Source organism: Protopterus annectens, chromosome 3.part0, assembly GCF_019279795.1.
Source record: "Protopterus annectens isolate FY-2018-M chromosome 3.part0, PAN1.0, whole genome shotgun sequence".
Classification (NCBI taxonomy): Eukaryota; Metazoa; Chordata; order Ceratodontiformes; family Protopteridae; genus Protopterus; species Protopterus annectens.
The window spans coordinates 430,723,724-430,745,977 of NC_056731.1; the positions used below are offsets into that span (position 1 = coordinate 430,723,724).

General features: G+C 38.8%; 1 protein-coding gene across 2 annotated transcripts in view; it reads left to right on the top strand.

Annotated features, from left to right (window-relative positions):
- Window positions 1-22,254, top strand: part of SEMA5A (semaphorin 5A) — a 2,688,572-nt gene that overhangs the window by 1,069,709 nt on the left and 1,596,609 nt on the right. For both annotated transcript variants that reach the window (XM_044064865.1, XM_044064863.1), the window contains one exon: window positions 5,713-5,812. In XM_044064865.1, the coding sequence (XP_043920800.1) occupies window positions 5,713-5,812 (100 nt within the window). The remainder of the gene's footprint in view (window positions 1-5,712; window positions 5,813-22,254) is intronic.

Sequence of the window (22,254 nt, forward strand, 5' to 3'; positions counted from 1 at the left end):
ATGTCCACACCATCCCTTTCAGTACATTGGGCAATGAGAACTCTTCAGCAGTTGTTCCTGTAGCACGTACGGGTTTTACAGGGTCAGGTTGCTAGCCCAAGGCCCAACTCTCCTTGGAGGGTATGCCAAACACTTGCACACACACACTTACACCTAGGCCCAATTTAGAGTGTCCAGTTCACCTACTGCATGTCTTTGGAATTTGGGTGCAAACTGGAGCACTGGGTGGAAACCCTTGCAAGCACAGGCAGGACATACAGATCCTGCACAGAGGGCACCCCAGCTGAGAATCAAAACAGAGAACCTCTTACTGTTAGTTTGTTAGTTGATGCTAGCCGCTGCACTACTGCACCACCCTAACCTCACTTATATCACCTGTTTTCAAACAGCACTTAACATTACAAACCAGTGATGCAGTAGAAGTGACCTTTCCCTCAGTGTCAAAATGTTCAGCATGTTGTCATTTGGAACCCCCTCCCAATCAGGTTTATGAACCACTAGTGGGTAACAACTAAAAGTTGACTAAGTGGTAAAAGACCTTGAAGACCTTGTAAATGATGATGACCTTTCATCTGGTACCCATATAGATGCTGCATACAGGGCTACCCACCAAGAGCTTAGAGTCTCTTCTCTGTGTTTTAGCAGCATTTTACAGAAGACCATTAATTACCTCTTGGTATTTTAAACTCTTTGCTTTTAACACCCACCCTCTCCCAAAGTCAAGAAGGCACTAGACTTCAGTAAAATTTAAAATTAACTGCATAATGAAATATGACAACCTCATGTCTCAGTGATGTGTATAGAGTAACCTTCCCATCTGTCCATATCATTAAGAAGGAACTGGATGACTACATGGTTAACCATAGGTGCCAATAGGGATCTGGGGCATCAAGCTCCTTAATAGCCAATAGGCCATGAAGTTGTTCACAAAGCATGTGCACTGTGGACCTTACACATTTTTTCCTTCCTGTCCTATCAATGCATGCCATTGATTACCATCAAATGCCATAATCTACCACTTGCAATCATAATAACTTTGACAATCAATGTAAAACATTTCTTCTCACTACCATTATAGACCTCAAAAACAAATTTTCCTCTCAGTGTCCTACTTATAATGACATTACTGAACTGCCTGAATCACAATTCTCTACCCTCTAACAGCTGTCATCTCTAAGTCCCACTTTAAACAGATAGTAATTAAGACAGTCGCTGAATCTCTTCTTCAAAATGGCATCTGTCTTGCTAGCCAAACCTCTCACACACACATATACATACACACACACACACACACACACACACACACACACACACACACACACACACAAACACACACACACACACACACACTCACACACACACACACACACACACACACACACACACACACACACACACACACACACACACACACACATATTCAATCTGCCTCTGTTCCCTGGAATTTCCAGGCCTCATTCAATCATGCCTCTATTATCTTACTCCCCAAATTCTGTCATCCTTAGGACTGCATAAGCTAAAACTCATAGTTAAATTTCGGTCTATTACAAAGATCTCTAAAAAATTAATTTACAGCAGCCGTTCAATCTCATAAACCAATACAGCCTCCTTTGTGATAATAGACATATCTGTCTTGGGCATTCATCACCACTGCTGTATACACAGCTACTGACAAAATTTTCAGTGAGTGAGTCTCCTTACTAAGTGTCTCTATATTGACCTGACCAGAGCATTTGAAATGATAAATCAGCCACTGTTACTTCACAAACTAACCAAACTTAACTTGGGCAATAACATACTGCAGTGGTTTAATAGCTACTCTATCAGAACCTGGCAAATTTATTTATGGTGTTTCACTGGGATTTGCCCTTTGACCTCATGATCAATCCAACAAATGATCTAACCAGTCTCAAACTAATTATATATGCAGATGACCTTGTATTGCTGGAATCCAACAAAAATACTCATTTGTGCCATAAACTTCAGCTACCTTTACTGTATCTGTAACTGGACACAATCAAACAGGTTTATGATTTAACCAACTGAATTAAATGTTATGGACTTTGGGATTTAGCAAAAGCAATACAGAGCCCCCCTCATTAATCTTAGATAATAATTGCAAAGCCATCCCTATTGTTTTGAAGTAAAGATACCTAGCATTAATTTTTTATCCGACCTTATATTTTGTCATTCTCACAATCAAGATGGTACCTGGGACCACCTAAATTGTGTTACAGAATTTCCCCCCTTATCTCTCCTGTTCCTCATTACTCCATAGCTAGAAATGTACTCATACCCAAAATGGAGTACAAATTTTATTTTCTCAGTACATGTTCCTGGTGTAAAACACTTACTTTGCATTTTACAGAAAACATCATTTGCACATTTGTGATGCTTGCAGATCCCAGGACACATTGTTGCAACCTGATAACTGGCTTCATTTGGCTTCCGGTGAATTAAAGAACTTCACTGCTTTTAACTCACTTTTATTTAAATTTCAAAAACAGAGCTACTGCAAACCTCTTGGATCTAAACATTAATTTAGACAACAAAACTACCCAGAGAAGATCTTGAAAAGTCACTGGCACTTGTCAGACCCTGATTCAGTACTTCTGTAGGGGAGCCTGCCTTTTCCAAACTTTGCTCCGCCTACTGGAAGCATCTACCATCAGAGAAAACAGAACAGAACTCAATGGCAACATTTAAGTTGAAACTGAAGGAATATCTCATGACTGAATCTACCTGTATTTGCTTTCAGGATAATGGATGTACTACTGACACTGCTGATTATATTTTATGTCTCTTCTTCCATTGCATAGATATTACATAATATTATTTTTTTTCTGCCACAGCCTTGACCTTTGCAATGTAACTGATTTATTGTACTTCAGACTTTTTACTGTAACTATTTATTGTATCTCTGCGTGTACATATGAATTGCTTACTCTTTTCTGTAATGCACATATTATTACTGTTGGTTTCTGTTGCTGCTACATGGCCTGGGTCATGGCTGTCAAAAGTCTGGTGACCAGCCCACTTACTTGGTTATCAAACTGAAATAATAAGTAAATAAATAACAATAAATCAGGTAATTCCTGATTTCAGGTCTCTGACCTCTGATTTGCTTTTTGACTTTTAAGCAAACCTCAAAAGTGTCCATTCATGTATTCCCTCTTCAAATTGTAGACACATCAGAAAACTTGCATTTTCCCATTGCTAATTTATTAGCATTGCCTGTTGTTTACATAAGGTCCAGGGAATCTACCTTTGTTTAAGGGGGTAAAATATGATTTTTTTGCAAGGTGGAAGCCAGGAGCAACTCCTGAAATGGTATAAGAGAAACAATGGGCACTGAATGCTCATGGCTCAAAATACTGCTATTTAACAGTAATTTTAGGATTTCTCTCTATTATAATTTCCCCTTGATGTAGGCAAGTTGATTGTTCTTAGGATGACAAAAACAAGAAGCTTAGGGCTATTCAGTACTACAACTTTTTTTACACCGTAAGGTAACGGGGGGGGGGGGTGAAGCTGAGAAATGTGAGGACACGGGGGGGATACATGCAGCCTAGGAAAGTTGTAATATTTGTGATGGGAAATCTTGTTTTTTTTTTGCAGCCAGAGCTCTGTCAAGTGTAGTATGATATTATGGATGCTTCCTGTATACCTCACATAACTTCAACTTAAAGAATGTGCAGCTGAAGGAAAGAACAAATACTTGAGCCATTGTCTCAGCAAGACATTGAGCAAAAAACTTTTTTGTAGTAGTACAAGCCACCTCTTGAACCCCCTCAAACGTGAGAGACCAACTCCCCACCCCCCCTTACTTACATGCCTCAACATTCACACATCTGTGAAGAAAATAAATATTTTTCCAAGAAGAAAGTCACCTGGTGCACACTTAGAAATTGCACTGGCATGGATTTCCTATGAGGAAACAGTAACTAGGGAGTTCATTTCAGGATGTTGAGCTCGGCCACTTGTTACTTCTTTAACTTTGCACTTGGTAAGTAGTAAGGAAGCTGTTAAGTACACATAACTTTTGTTTTAAGTAGGTGCTTGCCTAGTATTCAAAGTCATGTTGAGTTCCTTCACATTTTTCCAACTGTATGCTGTTTCACTTAGGCGTCCTAGCTGCAGTTTCATTCCTTTGTAAGAATAATCTTTTATTTGCTTTAACTGGCGATGTGAAGATTCTCAGAGAATTAGTGTACTCTGCCAAGGCCATCTTATTAGGATTATATAATGTATTAAACCCCTGAGCCTTCCTTTATTGTAAAATAATGTTTTTTTTGTCTCAATCACTTATTTTCTTTAGTAAAACTATGGCTTCCTATCAAAGTGTAAGCTGCTATACTTTGGGAATAAACTGTAATTAAAACAAAAGAAACCACAAATTCAAAATCTCATTGCTATGCCTTTGAAGCATATTTTCAGTAAGGCTTTAATATTTTGTACCCTTCTGCTGCTCTACTAACTCCAAGATTACTCTGGAGTATGGAAATAACCTAAAGTACGACAAGCTGGCATTTAGCATTTGCATTTTCCTTAACTGCACTTGCAGTTCTGCTATTCAAAGGATACAGACAAACATTTTAATTTCAGCATACACCATAAAATACTTATGATGTTCTTGGCTACATTAAAATAATATTGTGGATATGAGCAAAAATTGCATTAATCAAAATATTAAATGGAAGTTACAGGAAGTAGTATGCAGAGTGTATTTATTCTTCGTCTTCATCACCTAAGTTTGATTCTTTAACCCCTCCATGCTTAAATTGTAATCATTTCACAAATGTGCAGGAGTATAAAACAGTAAACATCCTATGTAATAATCTTTTAACACATGCAGAATGTTTACACTTATGATTGCTGCTGTATTAATCATATTATTGTATTCATGTATTTGCTTCGCTTCTGTATAAAGCATATTATTTAGTCTATAGTTTTGCTTAGCCCACGTATTATGGATATTACTTAATGTTTCTTTAGAGTTTTTGCTTGCATGATAAGTAATTGGGTAAGAGAACCTGTAAACCATAAAAGAAGCAGTGCTCATAAGTTTATCAAAGGGGGAGCTGAGGAGTCTGAGTTAGTTCTTCTTCCAACATTGTGAACTGTAACATTAAATATTATTTTCCTGCAGGCAGTACACACATGATGTATGACACAGTTTGTGGGCATTCAAAAATATTATATTCATTTTTAACAGATGCAAAATTGTTTCTAGAGTCTAAATTGTGTCACGGATGACTGACTTATGTATTACTGTGTAAATGTTGGGATTAGGGAGTCATAAACATGAGAAGAACTCAATTTCTGCCGTCTTATGTTATACTAATGTTTGTTAGGCACATTTACAAAATATGCTGACTAGTTATTGTAAAATGGTGTCAAAAAGCAATGTTTGTAGTAATCTGTAACCATAGTACTGTAGGTGCAATAATCTAATTTAAGATGTATAGTTATTGGGGACTGCTCAATAATGTCTATGCCTGAGGGCACTTGGTTTCACTTTGTTTTGCAGCAGTGCCGTAATGCTAAGGAAATGTATGTATTGCTGGACTTTATTGCTTATTTAAATAACACATAAATCAGGGAATAGGACACAATCTGAGTGTGCCTAATGTTTTATACTTTATTTATATTAATTGAATGCCAATGGTTCATCACCTTCAAATGATTCAAATGTTTCCCTTTTTTCTTTAGAAATTGCACCCTGGTTAAATGTCTTTAGCTACAGTAATGCACTGGATTATGCACGGTTAACATTCGACCCAGGCCAAAAAGAGCTCCTAGTCGGAGCAAGGTAAGACCTCTTTTAAAAAAAGTTTATCCTTTAATAATGTTATAACATTATGATGCCAGTTTGGGTGGGGTTGTAGGGGATGTTCTTCCCTGTAAGACTTTTTAATTGACATAATGGCGAGTTTGGTTCTATGCCGAGGTGCCTCCTGTACAAAAGCTACATGGCCCTCCCAGTGTCTGTATGATTTTTTGTTGGGTACTTCATGTAATCCTGCATTCAAAAACTGTGCTATAGTTGAACTGACAAGCTTTTAAACTGTTCATAGCTATGTATGCTATGCATAAGAGTTTCCTATTGTAATTGCAAAACACTTAAGTACAAGCCTTGGAATTATGAAAAAGGTCTGATAATAAAGGAAATCAGGGAATGTTGAACTTCACTGTTCTCTTTTATAGCTGTTTTTGCTGCCTGTACCCTACAAACTTATATATAACAACTCAGAAATCTGTATTCCTCAGAAAAAAGGGAACGTTTACAGAAGTGACACTCTAGGGCTTAGTATATGTAACTCTGCATTTTTCAGTCTCACTATATTGGGACTTTTACCAGCATGTCTCAGAATATGAAAAGGTACCACTTATAAGTGATTCTGCATGCCATGCAATGAGTTAGCACACTTTTTAAGATTGATTTCATTGCCTTGCACCCAACAAGTCAAAGGATGGGTTCTGTCTCTTCAGAATTCTTTAAATGTATTAAGCAGACTGGCAGAACATGAATGACTGAATGATCTGATGTCAATGCAGTTTTAACATGCATTGTATGAACAATGTGCAGCCAGCTCAAATAATCTAGGCAGTAAAAGTTATGAACCAGTGTAATAAGTCACGATGTTGCATCTGTTAATAAAGCAGATAAAGTATATAGTCAGCATTGTACGTTTAAAAAATCATACAAATACTGAAAAACAATATATATATTAACTTTCATTAATCCACAAGAAACCTGCCATTCCAGTGTCTGCCCCTGCCCAGGTGGAGTGATTTGTTGGGAAGCATCCTGTTGGGCCACTGGTCATCCCAGGGATTACAGCTTGTTTTAACCCTGCTTCCTGGCAAAAAGTCTAAGGCTTTGAACAGCTGTATCAAGAAAAGGATTGTTCTGCCAGTCCGGGCATAGAACTTACAGCTATGATTCTTATCTGTCCAAATTGCAGTCCTTACTGGCAGAAGCAGCCCTGGTAATGTTGAAGAACCCCCTGTAATCTGGGATGAAGGAAGACTAGCCCCAGACCTTGCCTGCAGCTGCTGTGGTGAGCTTCTAAATACTCTTCATTAGTTGTAATTGTGTGGATGCTGTAGCTAGGGGCTACATGTTTGAGCATGCCCCCGCAGAGAATAGCAAGACTGTGGTCATCCTCTTCCAAATACATGTCAACTCTTCTATAGCTGATGATTTCCTTAAGTTGGAGTAGTTCCCCTCCACAGTGACTCAGTCATTTACTCAGATTTTAGCCCCCTGTCCCTCTTCCAAGAAGAAAATAAGTCGTCTCCATCACTTTAAGAGCAAGGCTGTGTCAACTGGCAACCTCCACAATTATGTCATCTAGTTTCCTTCCTGGAGCCTGGATTCCAGTCTGGGTTTGCCTTAAGGGGATCATCTCTTCTGGTTTGCTTTGACAGTGACATACTTTGGCCATCATCAGCCATTGCAAGTCACCCCACATATTTTCTGTTATCTTCCTCTCCTATTTTTTATCTGAAGTAGATGTTTCTACCAGTTTAGAATTTTTGGAATAGACTCATTCTGTCACTCAAAGGGCAGTAGATGTTTTCACATTTTCAAGAGGATCACAGATATTATCCCTTCCCCATTCCTTGCCAAAAAGGATGTTTTTATTTTTATCTCGTTCTCAACTTTACTATCCCTGCCCTTCCATTTTGTGTGACTGTTTAAATCTCATTCTTTGGTGTGCTTACAGATGGCATGTATGGTGATTGCCACTTGGAATATTTCTGCAATTTAGTATCAAGGCTCCACACTAAAGCACCCTCAAATTTGCTACTGTTGGATGTTGCTCTGTGTGGGGAAGGGGTTTCTCTTTGAGTTTTTCTTAAATTCCATGTACTTCTGAAGTATTAGCCAATACATCCATAGTTTGGCAGCAGGAGAGAAACCCCTTAATATCATTTTGTGAGGCAACTAATTTTTCAAGATGATGCCCCTTTGTGGCTTCTGATAATTTTGCTACATTTCTAGAAGTGGATCTCTACACTTCTCTTCCCGATTGTGTGTACCATTTTAAGGTCCCCAGGAGATCTTGTGGGTAAAAGTAGGGAAACAGTCAGTACACTTGTATTATTCCCTTGCCTTGTGCCATGAATTGGTGGACCTTCACTTTCTACAGCTTTTCTGTTAATGTCAGTAGATGTTTGCTTAGGGAGGAGGGGGACAGGGCCCTGCTTGCATAGTCTACCTTTCATTTCTAGGTCACTGTCCCTCCCAACAGTTGCGGTCTGGCTTTGATCAGTTGGAGGAAAAGGCTGGCTCCTGCCCTATTTTCTGTGGAATCCTACTGGAAGCATCTACCATCAGAGAAAACAAATTTTCTGTGGAATCAAATATTTCCTTGGGCTTCTCTTGTTTCAGTCCTGTACCTGATCCATGTAGCTTTTCAGTCAGGAGGCACTTATTCCTCCTTTTAGCCGTTTCTTCTCTGGAGTCTTGCTTAGGTCTCAGACTGAATTCCATAAGTAGTTCTTATTCCTGTAGGTGAGAGTATGCTGGCAGTAATATGGAGCAACTCCTCTTATAATTTCCTGGAGTTGCTGCTTCACACATAGTGTCTGAATTGAGTCTCTGTACATAAGGCACTCCAGAGACTGGCCATTTTGCAGCCAGAGGGATCACCTTTCACACCTTCTTCTGCTTGAATCAGTAAGTGGAAGGGGGGAGTTTGAAGTAATTGTATTCTCCATCCTGCCTTAAATCTTATTACCAAGTTCAGAGCAGAAGAAGCTCATTTTCATTACCTCTTAGTAGCAGAACAGGGTATGGATTTTTGGCTTTCAGTCCTGTGGTACTACAGTAAACTGCCCCAGTGTAGGCTGGAGATCTCCCCCATTAACTAGGCAACAATATGCTCAACATTGCAGTTTGATGCAGACTTTATTTCCATTTATCCTGACAGCCTGCCAGCTGGGGCCAAATAAGGATTTGAGCTATTAGGAAACATTCCACTTGAACCTTTAAGTGGAACCTGTTCTCAACTTTGACAGAGTAATATCCCATGTTGGAATAGTTAGTTCAGGGTGTTCTTGAAGTCATAGGCCTCATTTTTCCTGTGAGGATTTATGTGAGTATTCTACCCATTTTTTTTCTGCTGGAAGCCTGAACAGAGGTCCATATCTGATTGATTAAGAAGTTCTAAGGATCATCAGTTAACATGGAATTTGTGTTCATAAGAGGCATAGTTAGGGCCAGCTTTTGCATGTATGAATGCACTTGGTAAATGTGTTAGTGGCACATACCTTCCCTACAGTTGTTTGGAACTACCTTGAATGCTAACGTGCTCCACATGAAAACTTGCATCTCCATGATTCTATCACAGTGGCTGTCACCCCAGAAGACTCCTTTATTTCTCTATCTAAGGCCAGTCCAGTAGAGATCCAGATGTTCTTCGTGTTTCACTGTTGCAGTCATTACATTTGGTTAATCTGCTGGCAGGTTGCCCTTAGTTGGCCTGAATTCCATAGTCTTGGGTCCTGCGTCAGTTGCTGTCTTCTCTTCCGTGATGTCAGGTCATCAGGGGTATAAAACATGCAGCCAACGCCATATTCTTTAGTTTTTCTTGCCGTGCGGTGCCCGAAGCAGAAGCATTTCGCAAATGCCGGTCAGCCGACTACTGAAATATTCGAGTTTGAGTTTCAGAACCGAAGTCTTCACTAAAACTAAGTATCCCATTGGGGAAATTTTTTTCTTGCTTTTTACCGATGTCAGAAAAAGTTAATAACTATATTACTTGAGGGAAGCAAATACCTCATAAGGATTTCCATTTATATTGTATTCCTTGCCTAGGCCCTGATCACAACATGCCTGGCTGTCGGTTTTGTGCTAGATTTAACCAACGCACTATTAAGCGTCAGTATATTTTTGCATCAAAGTATTTTGGAAACAGATTTAACTACCCAGAAATGTCATCGGATAGCAATCCGACTACCGGAGTACATAAAAAACGCAAAGAAAAGGACAGTGAAAGGCAGTCGAGATCCAAAACCGACGACAAAGCTTCTCCTAAGCCAGTCCCCGGTTCGCCAGTACTCAGTGAGGCGCTTTCACAGCCCCTGATACCCGCTACCTTCGAGTCGCAGGCCTCTACCGACACCCATGTGGAGTGCGGCATGCCACAAGATTCTCAAGGTATTGGACCGACGGATGTATCTCCCTCGGATGGGTCTGGAGTCGCTGAGTAGGCAACGGCTTCTGAGGGTGTATTCAGACCTCAACATTTGTATATCAAACTGATGACAGCTGCAAAACCAAAGACAAAAGCAACTTCTAAAGCTAAAAAACTGATGCATGAGCCACGTGCACAGGCCTCTATACCTAAACAACAGATGATCAAAATGGCTGAAGACCTTATTACCTTGATCTGGGGTACCCATCCCCCTCCAGATAAGAGGCCTAGGCAAGACACTCATTATGAATCTTCAGATCAGGTTTCTATTTCTTCTGATTCCTCTACTGATCAGGAATTATCTATACCTCTCTATGAGGATTCTGATGATGAGAGGACTATTCCATGTGCATCTCCTGCTGAGGATTATTCATTTGGAGAGACCTTGCATACTTTGAGGGAGCAGTTTCACTGGGAGAGTCAAGACTTCTCAGAATCAAAAAAGAGGCTCAAGGATTTCCTTCTTCGCCCTCAGCACAAGCCTTTAGCCATTCCTCCTGTTTTAGACATTGTGGATGATGTGTTTTTGGAGTAAAGCTTGACCCCTGACTCCTTACCTCCGGCTCACAGTAAGCCATACAGATATTACAGGGTCCCTGACTCTCATAAATTTCTATTTAGAAACCCTGCTGCTGATCCTGGAACTATTTCACAGGGTCCAAAGGGAGTTAAGGCCTCAACAGCAAAAAATCCAACACCCTCTGACAGAGATTCAAGGGCACTAGACAGATGGGGAAAAAAGGTTTATATATCTGCAACCTTGGCAATCAGGGCATTAAACTGTCAATTTCATATGCTTAAGTACCAACAACATGTTATGGGATTGCTGAAACAGAAAATTATGTTGATTTCAGAATGTGCAGAAAATAAAGAATTGCAGGAATTATTGCATGCAGCTGAACAAGTTGGAAAGCATACTTTGCAATGTGGTTTTGATTCCTTAGAGGCCTCCTGCAGGGCCGCAGTTACTGGATCTGTGATTAGGGGGCATGCCTGGTTAAAGGAACAAAATTTGCCTGATCATGTTAAAGCTAAATTGCTAGATGCACCTTTACAGTATGATTCTCTGTTTGGTATTAAGGCAGAAGAGGTTTTAAAGAAAATGGAAGACAAAGCTAAGTCTATGCAAACTGTTAAAGACTTCTTACAAGTGCAGCCACCAAGATTCAGTAGGCACTGGCCTACAAAAAAATGGTCCTTTCCTATGTCAGACAGAGCTCAAAGGGGCAAATCCAGATGCACTAAGGGTTCCAGATACCATGCACAAGATTCATACAGGTCAAAGCAATGGGGTGCTCCCACCTCCAAATCTGGAGGGGATAAAGCGCAAACCTACAGTAAGCAATCCCAATGACTTCCCTCTGCCTTCACCAAGCACTTATCTTTTGGCAGCACCCATAGGTGGAAAATTAGCACTTTTTGCTCAAAATTGGCAGTTAATGACCCAGGACAAGTGGGTACTAAATATTGTATCACAGGGATACAGATTCCATTTCCACACTCTGCCAATGGCAAATGGTTGGCCAGATCTGCCAAAAAAATCAATGGGCAGAGAAACAGGTTACGTCCCTCATGGATATGGGGGGCATTAAGACAGTACCAGAACAGGAAAAAGGACAAGGTTTTTACTCAAGACTGTTCTTGGTACTCAGAAAGGACAAAGCCTGGTGGCCCATACTGGATTTATCGATTTTGAACACATACCTGGACATTCCAAAATTCAAAATGCTGACTTTACAGCAGCTTCTGCCCATGCTGTGCAAGAATGCTTGGCTGGTGACTTTAGACCTAAAAGAGGCATACCTGCATGTCCCAATAAGACAGTTGTGCAGAAGATACCTCAGATTCAAGGCTGGCTTAATGCATTACCAAATCTCTGCACTGCCCTTTGGCTTATCTACTGTGCCCAGGGTCTTTACAAAGTGCCTGGCACCAGTAATTGCATTTTGCAGACAAAGAAGTATACAGATATATCCTTACTTGGACGACTGTCTCATTCAAGCAGAGAACAAGGACACTCTTCTTTGACACCTGGCATTTGTGAGAAGGCTTCTAACATGCCTAGGGTATACAATAAACAAAAAGAAATCGCAACTGGTACCCTCTCAAAAGATAACATTTCTGGGTGCAAGCTTGGATACAACTGCCCATATGGCTTACCTCATGCCAGACAAGCAAAGGCAACTGACTACTTACTTCAAATTGATGGCAACAAAAACCCAGTCTTCTGCAAGACAGATTCTACAGGCTCGGGGCTTCATGGCATCCTGCATCCTACTAATTCCATATGCAAGACTGCATATGAGGAAACTTCAGTGGTACCTAAAAAGTTTATGGAATCAACATTCACACAGTCTGGAAACAATGATTCCTCTCATTCCCTGTCTGCAACAGGAGTTTCTATGGCGGGCAAAGGCATGTCACCAAAACATGGGACTGCCCTTCACTCAACCCCCTGCCAGCCAAACCTTAACAACAGACACATCAGATTATGCCTGGGGGCACATATGGCAGGAAGATGCATTCAGGGCTTATGATTACCAAAACAAATGCATCTAAATATCAACCAGAAAGAGATGCTAGCTGTTTAAAATGCCCTAACAGCCTTCAAGGACTTACTTCATCCAGGACAACTACTGATAAAGACAGACAACACCACAGTCATGTGGTATATAAACACGCAAGGGGCACACACTCATACCCCCTTTGCAGATTAGCGATGGCACTGTGGGACACAGCTTTGACCAACCAAATAAATCTTCAAGCTCAATTCCTGCCAGGAAAACAAAACACTCTGGCAGACGATTTAAGCAGAAACCTTATGGATCCTCACGAGTGGAAACTAAATCCACAAGTCTTCAGCATGATAACAGAAAAATGGGGGAGCCCAGACATAGATCTGTTTGCTTCTCCTCAAAATTATGAATTGAAAAAATTCTGCACAAGGACTTATCACAGACAAGCATGGAAAGTGGATGCCCTATCCTTCAGTTGGAAAAAACTATCTGTTTACACCTTTCCTCCTCTGCCTCTTCTACCCAAGGTCCTCCTAAAAGTCAGACAAGAGAAGCCAAAGATGATATTAATTGCCTCGGACTGGCCCCGCCAATACTGGTACCCAATCCTAAGGAGCTTGTCTCAATACCCAGCTTGGACTTTGCCTCAAAGACCACAACTACTGTCCCAGCAAAACAATCAGATCCTGCACAATCAACTACAGACTCTTAACCTGACAGCATGGCTAATCATGTAGTCATACAAACAACACCTCTCAGTAAAGCTGTGATGGGTGTCATTTTGGAAGCAAGAAGGCCTAGTACTAGAAAATTTTATGCTGACAAATGGAAGAGATTATGTGCTTGGAATCAAGCACAAGGAACTGATACAGCAGAACCAGATATTCCTCAGATATTACAATACTTAACTGAGATGCTTGACAAAGGCCTATCTTTCTCATCAGTCAAAATCCATGCCTCTGCCATTTCGGCTCATTAGAATACAGAGCCACCAATCTTTTCTCATCCTTTACTAAAGCAGTATCTTAGAGGAGCCAAAAATTGAAGGCCTCCTAGAAGATCACCATTGCCTGCATGGGACCTCAATTATGTGTTGGAAAAGCTCACCCTGCCTCCATTTGAACCAGCTGCTACCGCTGATCTAAAGTTCTTATCATGGAAAACAACTCTGCTACTAGTAATTACTTCAGCAAGAAGAGTTTCAGAGCTACAGGCCCTCATGGCTGTAGAGCCTTTTTATCATATTTTATCCAGACAGGGTGTCTCTGAGGACAAATCCTACTTTTATGCTTAAGGTGGTTTCCAGTGTGGCTCTTAACCAAACAATTCATCTGCCAACTTTTTATCCAAATCCGCAGAACAAGGGGGAGAGAATTCTGCATTCCTTGGACGTACACAGACAGCTAAGATTCTACTTTAGCAGGACTAAAGCTCTAAGAAAAACTGAACAATTACTAGTGTCATATGCTGCAGGATCAGAAGGAAAGGCTATTTCAAAGCAGACAATTTCAAAGTGGATAAGCCACTGCATTCGTTTCTGCTACCTATATCATGGTAAACCTGTGCCCAAGGGCATTAGGTCTCATTCCAATAGAGCTGCAGCTACTTCAGCAGCCTTTCTCAGAGGAGCACCAACCAAAGACATTCTAGAGGCTACTACTTGGAGTTCTATTCACATGTTTACAAAGCATTACTATTTGTCTCTCTAAGTCTAAAAATAGCTTTTCCAACACATAATTGAAGTCTAAAAAATACTATAGTAATCTTCAGCTAGTAAATCACAATAACCCCTGTACAATATATCAGCCTCTTGCTGACCAGCTTCCATCTGAATTCCTTCAAAGCAGCTAAAGAAATAGCCTATCCTATATCCATTCTTTTTGAAGAAACTATCCCTGATATTTGGAAAATTTCTTATATATAAAGGCGGAAATTCAAATGAATACTCTAACTACAGGCCCATAGCAATCCCTATCAATTAATGGATCACTTAACAAAAACCATTTCCTTTGATATGGTCAACCATCCCCTTCTCATAAAAATCTGAAATCTATTTCCTTAGAACCCAAGGTTATCCATTGGTTTGCTTCCTACCTCTCAACAGAAGACAGGCAGTCCTCTGGGACAACAAACTCTCCTCTCTACTCCCTATCTCTCGGTCTCTATTCTTGGACCGCTTCTATTCTCTTTATTCATAAATGACCTACAAGTAGCTATACCCCAGTCCACCTGCATTCAATATGCTTGATGATTCACCACACTTATTTGCTCTGCTAAAAATCTCTCTTTACAACAAATAATTACACAAAATTCCACACACACAGGGCATGGTTGGTACGCTAGCAACTTGCTACTCTTGCTAAAAAAAAAAACTTTTTTCTCTTTAAACCCACTAGATCTTTTCTATCTCTTCCAGTGATGGCATAATAATACTATTAAAAAGTAAACAGAAAGTTGTGCTCCTTCTACAGAATCAAAATGTTCTTAACTCCTACTGCCAAAGCTTCACTTGCCCACTCTCATCTTATTTCCACTCTTCTCTATGCATCACCTATATACACTAACCTAAAGAAAAACAATCTCTAAACTGGCTAACACTTATCATAGTATAGCCAGATTTGTTACTCTGAACCTACAACTTCACTGGCTAGAACTAAGAAACACATTGTCTCTTTCTCCCCTATTTACTCCTTACACCAACCTCCAATACAATTGGTAAACACTGGAATCATCTTTCCATTCCATCCTCAGTTCTCTTTAAACAAAAACTTAAAACTCACCTTAAAAACACTGGTTATGCTATTAAAAGTCATTGGCAGGCTTTGCCACTGCAGTGCTGCAGGGCCTTCTAGCCGCACCTAATGCTGTTTAGCTCCAGCCTCCCAACCATAGCTTTGGGATTCTACCCAAATGTAATGACTGCAACAGTGAAACACGAAGAACATAGTACAGTTGTATACAATTACCATAAATGTAGATGTTCGAGTGTATTCACTGTTGCAGTCCTGGTTACCTTCCCGCCATCCTCCTGTCATTCTGAAGTTTATCTTTCCTTCTCTGTGCTCTACAACCTATGTGGTGTATTTGCTTGTAGATGAAGGTACAGTTTATACTGATGCATGTGTGTGTATATATATATATATATATATATATAATTTTGCTACCTTTTTGGGGGCACCTGACATTGGGGGCAAGAAAAACCAAAGAAAACAGCATCTGCTGCATGTTTTATACCCCTGATGACCTGATGTCATGGAAGAGAAGACAGCAACTGACGCAGGACCCAAGACTTTGGAATTCAGGCCGACTGAGGGCAACCTGCCAGCAGATTACCCAAATGTAATGACTGCATCAGTGAATGCACTCAAACATCTACATTTATGGTAAGTGTACACAACTGTACTTTTTATTTAGTGTACACCAAAAACATACAAAAAATGATATAATTCCAATTTCAGTTTTATTGAATAAAAAGCAATTGTATCATCATAGAAAAGCCATATAAGTTACTCGCCCATTACTTTTGTTATACTTTTGCAAACATAAAAAGATTTGCTTAAAATGATTCTCCCTGCATTTGCTTGGGTTTGCTCTGGTTTTCTCCCACATTCCAGAGACCTGCAGTAGGTGGACTGGACACTGTAAATTGGCCATAGGTGGGAGTGTGCATGTGAGTGTGTGGCATGGAAAGAACAATTACAGCAGGGCTAGCCACACAGTGGTGTAATCCTTGGCTCTAGATGATTGTCACTGTTGAAGTGCCACCCCAACACCATGTGCAAAAACTGGAAAGGGGTTTGTGGATGTGGATTAAGTGGAGGTTATCTGCATCACTCAAGTAGCTAATGTAGGTTAATGATCTTCTGCAATATTTGCCATTTATTAACTTAGCAGTTAATGATTAGTTTAAAAGTTGCACTTGTATGTTAACATTAACTGCCCCATTGGATCTGCTAATGAATGTATTGCACATCAGTTTTCATGTTTAAAAATACCATATAACTTGACTAGTATTTTTTGTTTGTTTGCTTATATACAAGAGCTCAATCCAGCAAAATGCTATTTAATCGCTAATGAGGGGAGCTCAGTCGACATGACTTCTTTTCAGGAATTACCCAGGAGCACTGTCTGTTTGAGGGCTTTCATTCATACATACTTAGATGCAAATACCGCAGGCATGGGTAGTAATGCCATTCCGTCCTGCTAATGTACCAAAACAATAATTTGCATAGTAAGTGTCTAAGTTGTTCTTAAAAAAAACAATAATTTGCATAGTAAGTGTCTAAGTTGTTCTTAAAAATATCTAAACTAGTGCTTGCTTTAATATTATTTGGTAATCTAAGAACTCGTTTAGAGTGACATCTTGCAAGGGGAGACTGAGGGATGCATACTCAAGGATTGCAGGATCATAGGCTTAATGCTCCGTGCTAAATGCACTAAAGGAATATAAATAGAACATGAGATCATTTTGATGAGCAGAACACTAAAACACAGAATATCGAAAGCAGAAAACCAAATCAATAAAAAAACAAATGTCAGGAAAATGAAAAGACATTACTGAAAGTGCAGAACAGAGTTACATATTAACATTGTATCTTTTTTTAAATAAGAAGCATCTTTACTGAATTATCACTTATGACATAGACAATTTTATACATATATATATATATATATATATATATATATATATATATATATATACGTGTATATATAAACAAACCAATACTGACATTTTCAGTTGCAAACATTTTACATCACATATCTTCTTCAGTCAGACATTACATAGCTCATTCTATTCCAGCCTTCCCTTAAACACCATTCCCCCACCAAAACATTATTCTGCATGTAAATAAAGTACTTAGGAGTATGGATTAAAAAGTATAAAAGTATTCTGTTATGGCAGCTAAGGATATGTGGGAAGAGACTAAACAAAATATAACACAAAAACAGAAATTGAAAGCGCTGTTTTACAGATATGGATAGCAAGATACAAGCAGGGAAAATGTTTTTAGTCCCTTTACTTTATACATAGGTCACATAGGTCCTATCCGTGGTGGTGGTGCTGCGGTAGTGTTATCGCCTTACAGTAAGACGCTGTCCGGTTCGATTCTCAGCTAGAGCGTCTTCTGCGTGGAAACATGCGTGAATGGGCATACCTTCATTGAAGGTTGTGCATCAGGGCTGGTAACTCGGCACGTAAAACTCAACTACCAATCATTAGCAGACCGGAGTTCCGCTGTGGCATCCCCCTAACTGGGAAAAGCCGAAAGACACAACAACAACAACAACAACTTTATACATAGGTCAGGCATATTTGTATCAACCAGAGGAGAAGTTATGGATATCAATTAAGAAAGTGCTGAAGGACTTTATCTGGAAGGGAAGACGGAAAGAGTCAAGTGGGATAAGCTGTTTCTTCCAATAGAACAAGGCAGTTTGGGATTGCCTGATATGAAGGGGCATTTCAGAGCTGCACAGGTAAGGCTCCTATACACAGCACAAGCAGAAAGCTATAACTCAAAGTGGAAAGGGATGATAACCTGGGGGGAAGCTCAAGAAATAAGGAGTGACTGGGATTTGAATGCAGATCCTTAAGGAGAATAACAATAACCATACAGAATATTATATTCATAAAGTAGCAGAAGTGTTCTAAGAACTAAGCCAACACAAGAATGGAGAAAGGATATTCTACTGATAGGGGTGACTGCTATTAGGTGTACAGAATAGCAGGGGGGGATAGAATTTACTGGAAAAAACTGGCAAAGGAACCAAGGTTTTGGGAGCAAATAACTGGAGAGGGAAAGTTAATTGAATGGGAAGAGACCAAGAAGACATTTGGACTGCAAGCTAGAGACTGCCTTCCTTATCAAGAATTGATATCAGAATATAGACAAAGAGAAAGAAACAGGGGGATCCTAAACAAAAAAACAGCACTGGTAGAGTTTTTAGCACAATCTAAAATGGAAGGTGCTGTTAAAATTTGTAGGGCATATAAAATATTGCATGATAAATATAGGAATCAATTAGAGGAGGTTAGAAAGGATTGGGAAGAGAGATTGGATAAGCAATTCACAAAGAAAGAATGGGAGGATATATGCATGCTCCTAAATATGCAACAAAGTTTAGAAGAGTTAGAATATTTGCTTGTAAATGCTTGCATAGGTCTTTTTATACCCCAATCAGACTCCAAAAACTTTTCCTCAAGTATACTGCAAATGTTGGAGGTGTAATGGGGAAGTGCCGACATGCCGAAAAAAAGACCAAAAACACAGGAGAAGAGTGAATATCTAAGATCACTCTTCTCCTTAAAACTTGTTTTGCAGGGGGGGTGAGTGCCCCTTCATATCCACACCCTCCAAACTGAAACAACAAAATAGCGAAATGGCATATAAGCAATTTATTTCCCTGGGAAAGAAATCGCTTGGCAACCTCAATTACTTTGCCATTTTCCTCACTGTAGTGCGATCTCGGAGTTGGTATATTTAAGTAGGGGGCATGGGGGTGAAGCTCCCCACTTTATGTAATGTTTTGAAGTTTTTATTTATTTATTTATTTTTTTTTGTGCAACAGTGATTTTTTTTTCCCTGAGAAAAAAAAATTGCTGTTCCAGGTGTTCGGGATTGTAAGCTTTCGCTTACATGGGGTCGATAAATCAGCGTTCGCTTTTTTAAGGATTCGCTGATTTAATATAGACCCGGAGAAATGGGAATATAACTTTTTTCTACCACACCATTTCAGGAAGGGTCAATTGTATAACTGCTGCTCAATGTATCTTAAACTTGAATGTAATGTTATGTATATATAACTTTGAAAAGTGTTTTATAATAAGTTAGTACTCTCTCTCGGCTTTTCCCAGTTAGAGGTCGCCATGTGCTAAATGCTCTTATTGTTTATGACTGTTATCTGCTTGAAACTAGCATTTACTAAATGTTCCATGTGTATTATTATATTGGAGTCTTTCTCCCCGGGCCTCTGCTAAAAATGTACATATATCCAGTTGGGCTATCCCGGTCAACAAATGTAAAATAAATAAATAAATAAATAAATAAATAAATAAATATTCTGAGAAATGGCATTTTGGACTTAGTGTGTATGCGTCCGTTCTTTAGGCATGTAGTCTTTGTATTTCAGGACTTGCTGTAGTGGGTCCCACCATTTCAAATGGTTACCAATCCATGCCTTATTCTGGAGTTTAGCACCAAATTCTGAATACTAATTAAGTACAGAAACAATTGCAATTACAGAAATTTGACCTAGAGAAGCCAAAGTGTGGCTTACATCAAGTTGCATTTCATCACCTTATAAACTTTAAAATGCAGACAGCATAATATGGACAACATTAGAAAACTGTAAGCATTGCATTAGAATAACACCTTTCTTAGTAAGAGCTTCCAAGAATAACCTTAATGATCCTACATGCCCCAATGTGAAAAAAGGGGGAAGTGGTGTGGGACAAAGACAGTGAAATCACTGAAAGGTAAGCACACACCTTTCAAAAAATGACTATTGGTAGCTAGAAAACTCCATATCAAAGCCACCTGCTGCTTCCCCTTTGATAACAACAAAACATCAGGAAAGTGTTTGGCTATCCCTAAAAGGTCATAAAGTCAACTTTTCTCTTCACATCCACTATTGCAGGTTACCAATAACACATGCATAAAGAAGATTAAAGCAGGATGGGAGAACATAATTATAAATACCTCCACCAGAACGTGCTTGCATTAGTAACTCCTGTTGTGAAGCATGCAAATAATTACTACTGTTTGCCAGAAGAGTCTACCTGAATTACCCCTCAATTAGGACTCAAGGAAGTATTACAGACACTGAGAAAGTGTTGTCCAGTAAAGAAAAAGAAGGCAGTAAAAAAATCCAATAAAACCAAATCCAAAGAACAAGGTTCGGAAGAAGAAATGAAATGAACACCTGGAGTGGATCAACTAAATAATTAATTAGCATATATAAAAAAACCCTATACAGCTTTAAAAAACAGTTAAAAATACAATAAAAATAAAAATGAAAATGATTTAATTTAATTTAACATCAAAAACATTTAATGTTGATGGTCTCATTTAAACATAGTGTTTCCTTTGTTCTACATAGTTTTGTAGTCAAAAACAAATTTTTTGAAATTGTTACAGATAACAGAATGTCTAAACAAAACACTTTTAACATCTTTCAACATAAAAAACCTCATTCTTCCTATTAAAATGTCTGAATTACCTTCAATAATTTTCCAATTATTCAAGATTTGAGAAACTAGATCTTGAAGTGTTTAATAAAGCTGGATAATATTGATTTTTATTCAACAAATCCTCTCTGAAGAAACAAATTTTTATAAACTCAATCAACATCCAAAAATTTATTGTAAAACCGACATCTAATTTCAGAAAACAATTCAACTTGTTTATTTCAAAAAGAAATTGATCCACAGTTGTTTTGTTCCCCTCCATAATGAAAACCAAATCATCTACAAATCTCTGATAAAATAAAATATTAAATTTATATTTTAAACTTGTCTTTAAAAATAAAATAATTATTCTGTAAAATAATCTCAATAAACCTACAAATAGTGGCAATTTGTCCTACTGAATGTTGTCCATTGTCTGTTAGTACACATCGGACAGCTTCTATCCCGTCATCATGTGGGATGCATGTAAATAAAGAGATTACATCTAAAGTAAAAAGCACATGTTTGTTAAACAAATTCAATTTAGTTAAAAAATGCCAAGAATCTTGTAAAAAACTTTCTTGTTTGGTGACTATAGGACTAAGGGTGGCATCAATAACCAAAGCAATCCCTTCCGTAACCGAGCTTGGTGCTGACACTATTGGCCTAAAAGGAGGCTCTAAGATGTTCTTGTGTGTTTTTGGGATCCCAAACAGGACCCCAATCCTAGGATCTTTTATAACACAGAACTCATAGACATCGAGGTCTATTTCATTGGTCATTAAGGCTTCATAAAGAAAGGAATGGATTAGGCGTTGTTTCCTTTTGATATCATAAAGTGCAATGACTTCATATTCTTCTTTATTCTGTAACATTTGCAACATTCTCAAATATATTAGATTTATGAAAAGTGACAAGGGGGGTAATATAGTAATAATGAAACAGGATGCTTATTGTTTGAGAATGTTGCAAATGTTAACACACAAGAACATCTTAGAGCCTCCTTTTAGGCCAATAGTGTCAGCACCAAGCTCGGTTACAGAAGGGATTGCTTTGGTTATTGATGCCACCCTTAGTCCTATAGTCACCAAACAAGAAAGTTTTTTACAAGATTCTTGGCATTTTTTAACTAAATTGAATTTGTTTAATATAAATTTAATATTTTATTTTATCACATGATCTGAATATTATAAGATGTTTTTCAGTGGTGACCATCAACATTAAATGATTGATGTTAAATTAAATTAAATCATTTTCATAGTTGATTGGTTTATTGGCAGTATGATAGAGTATATATACTTGATGTGTTATTCTGATGAAGGTGTTCATTTCATTTCTTCTTCCGAACCTTGTTCTTTGGAAA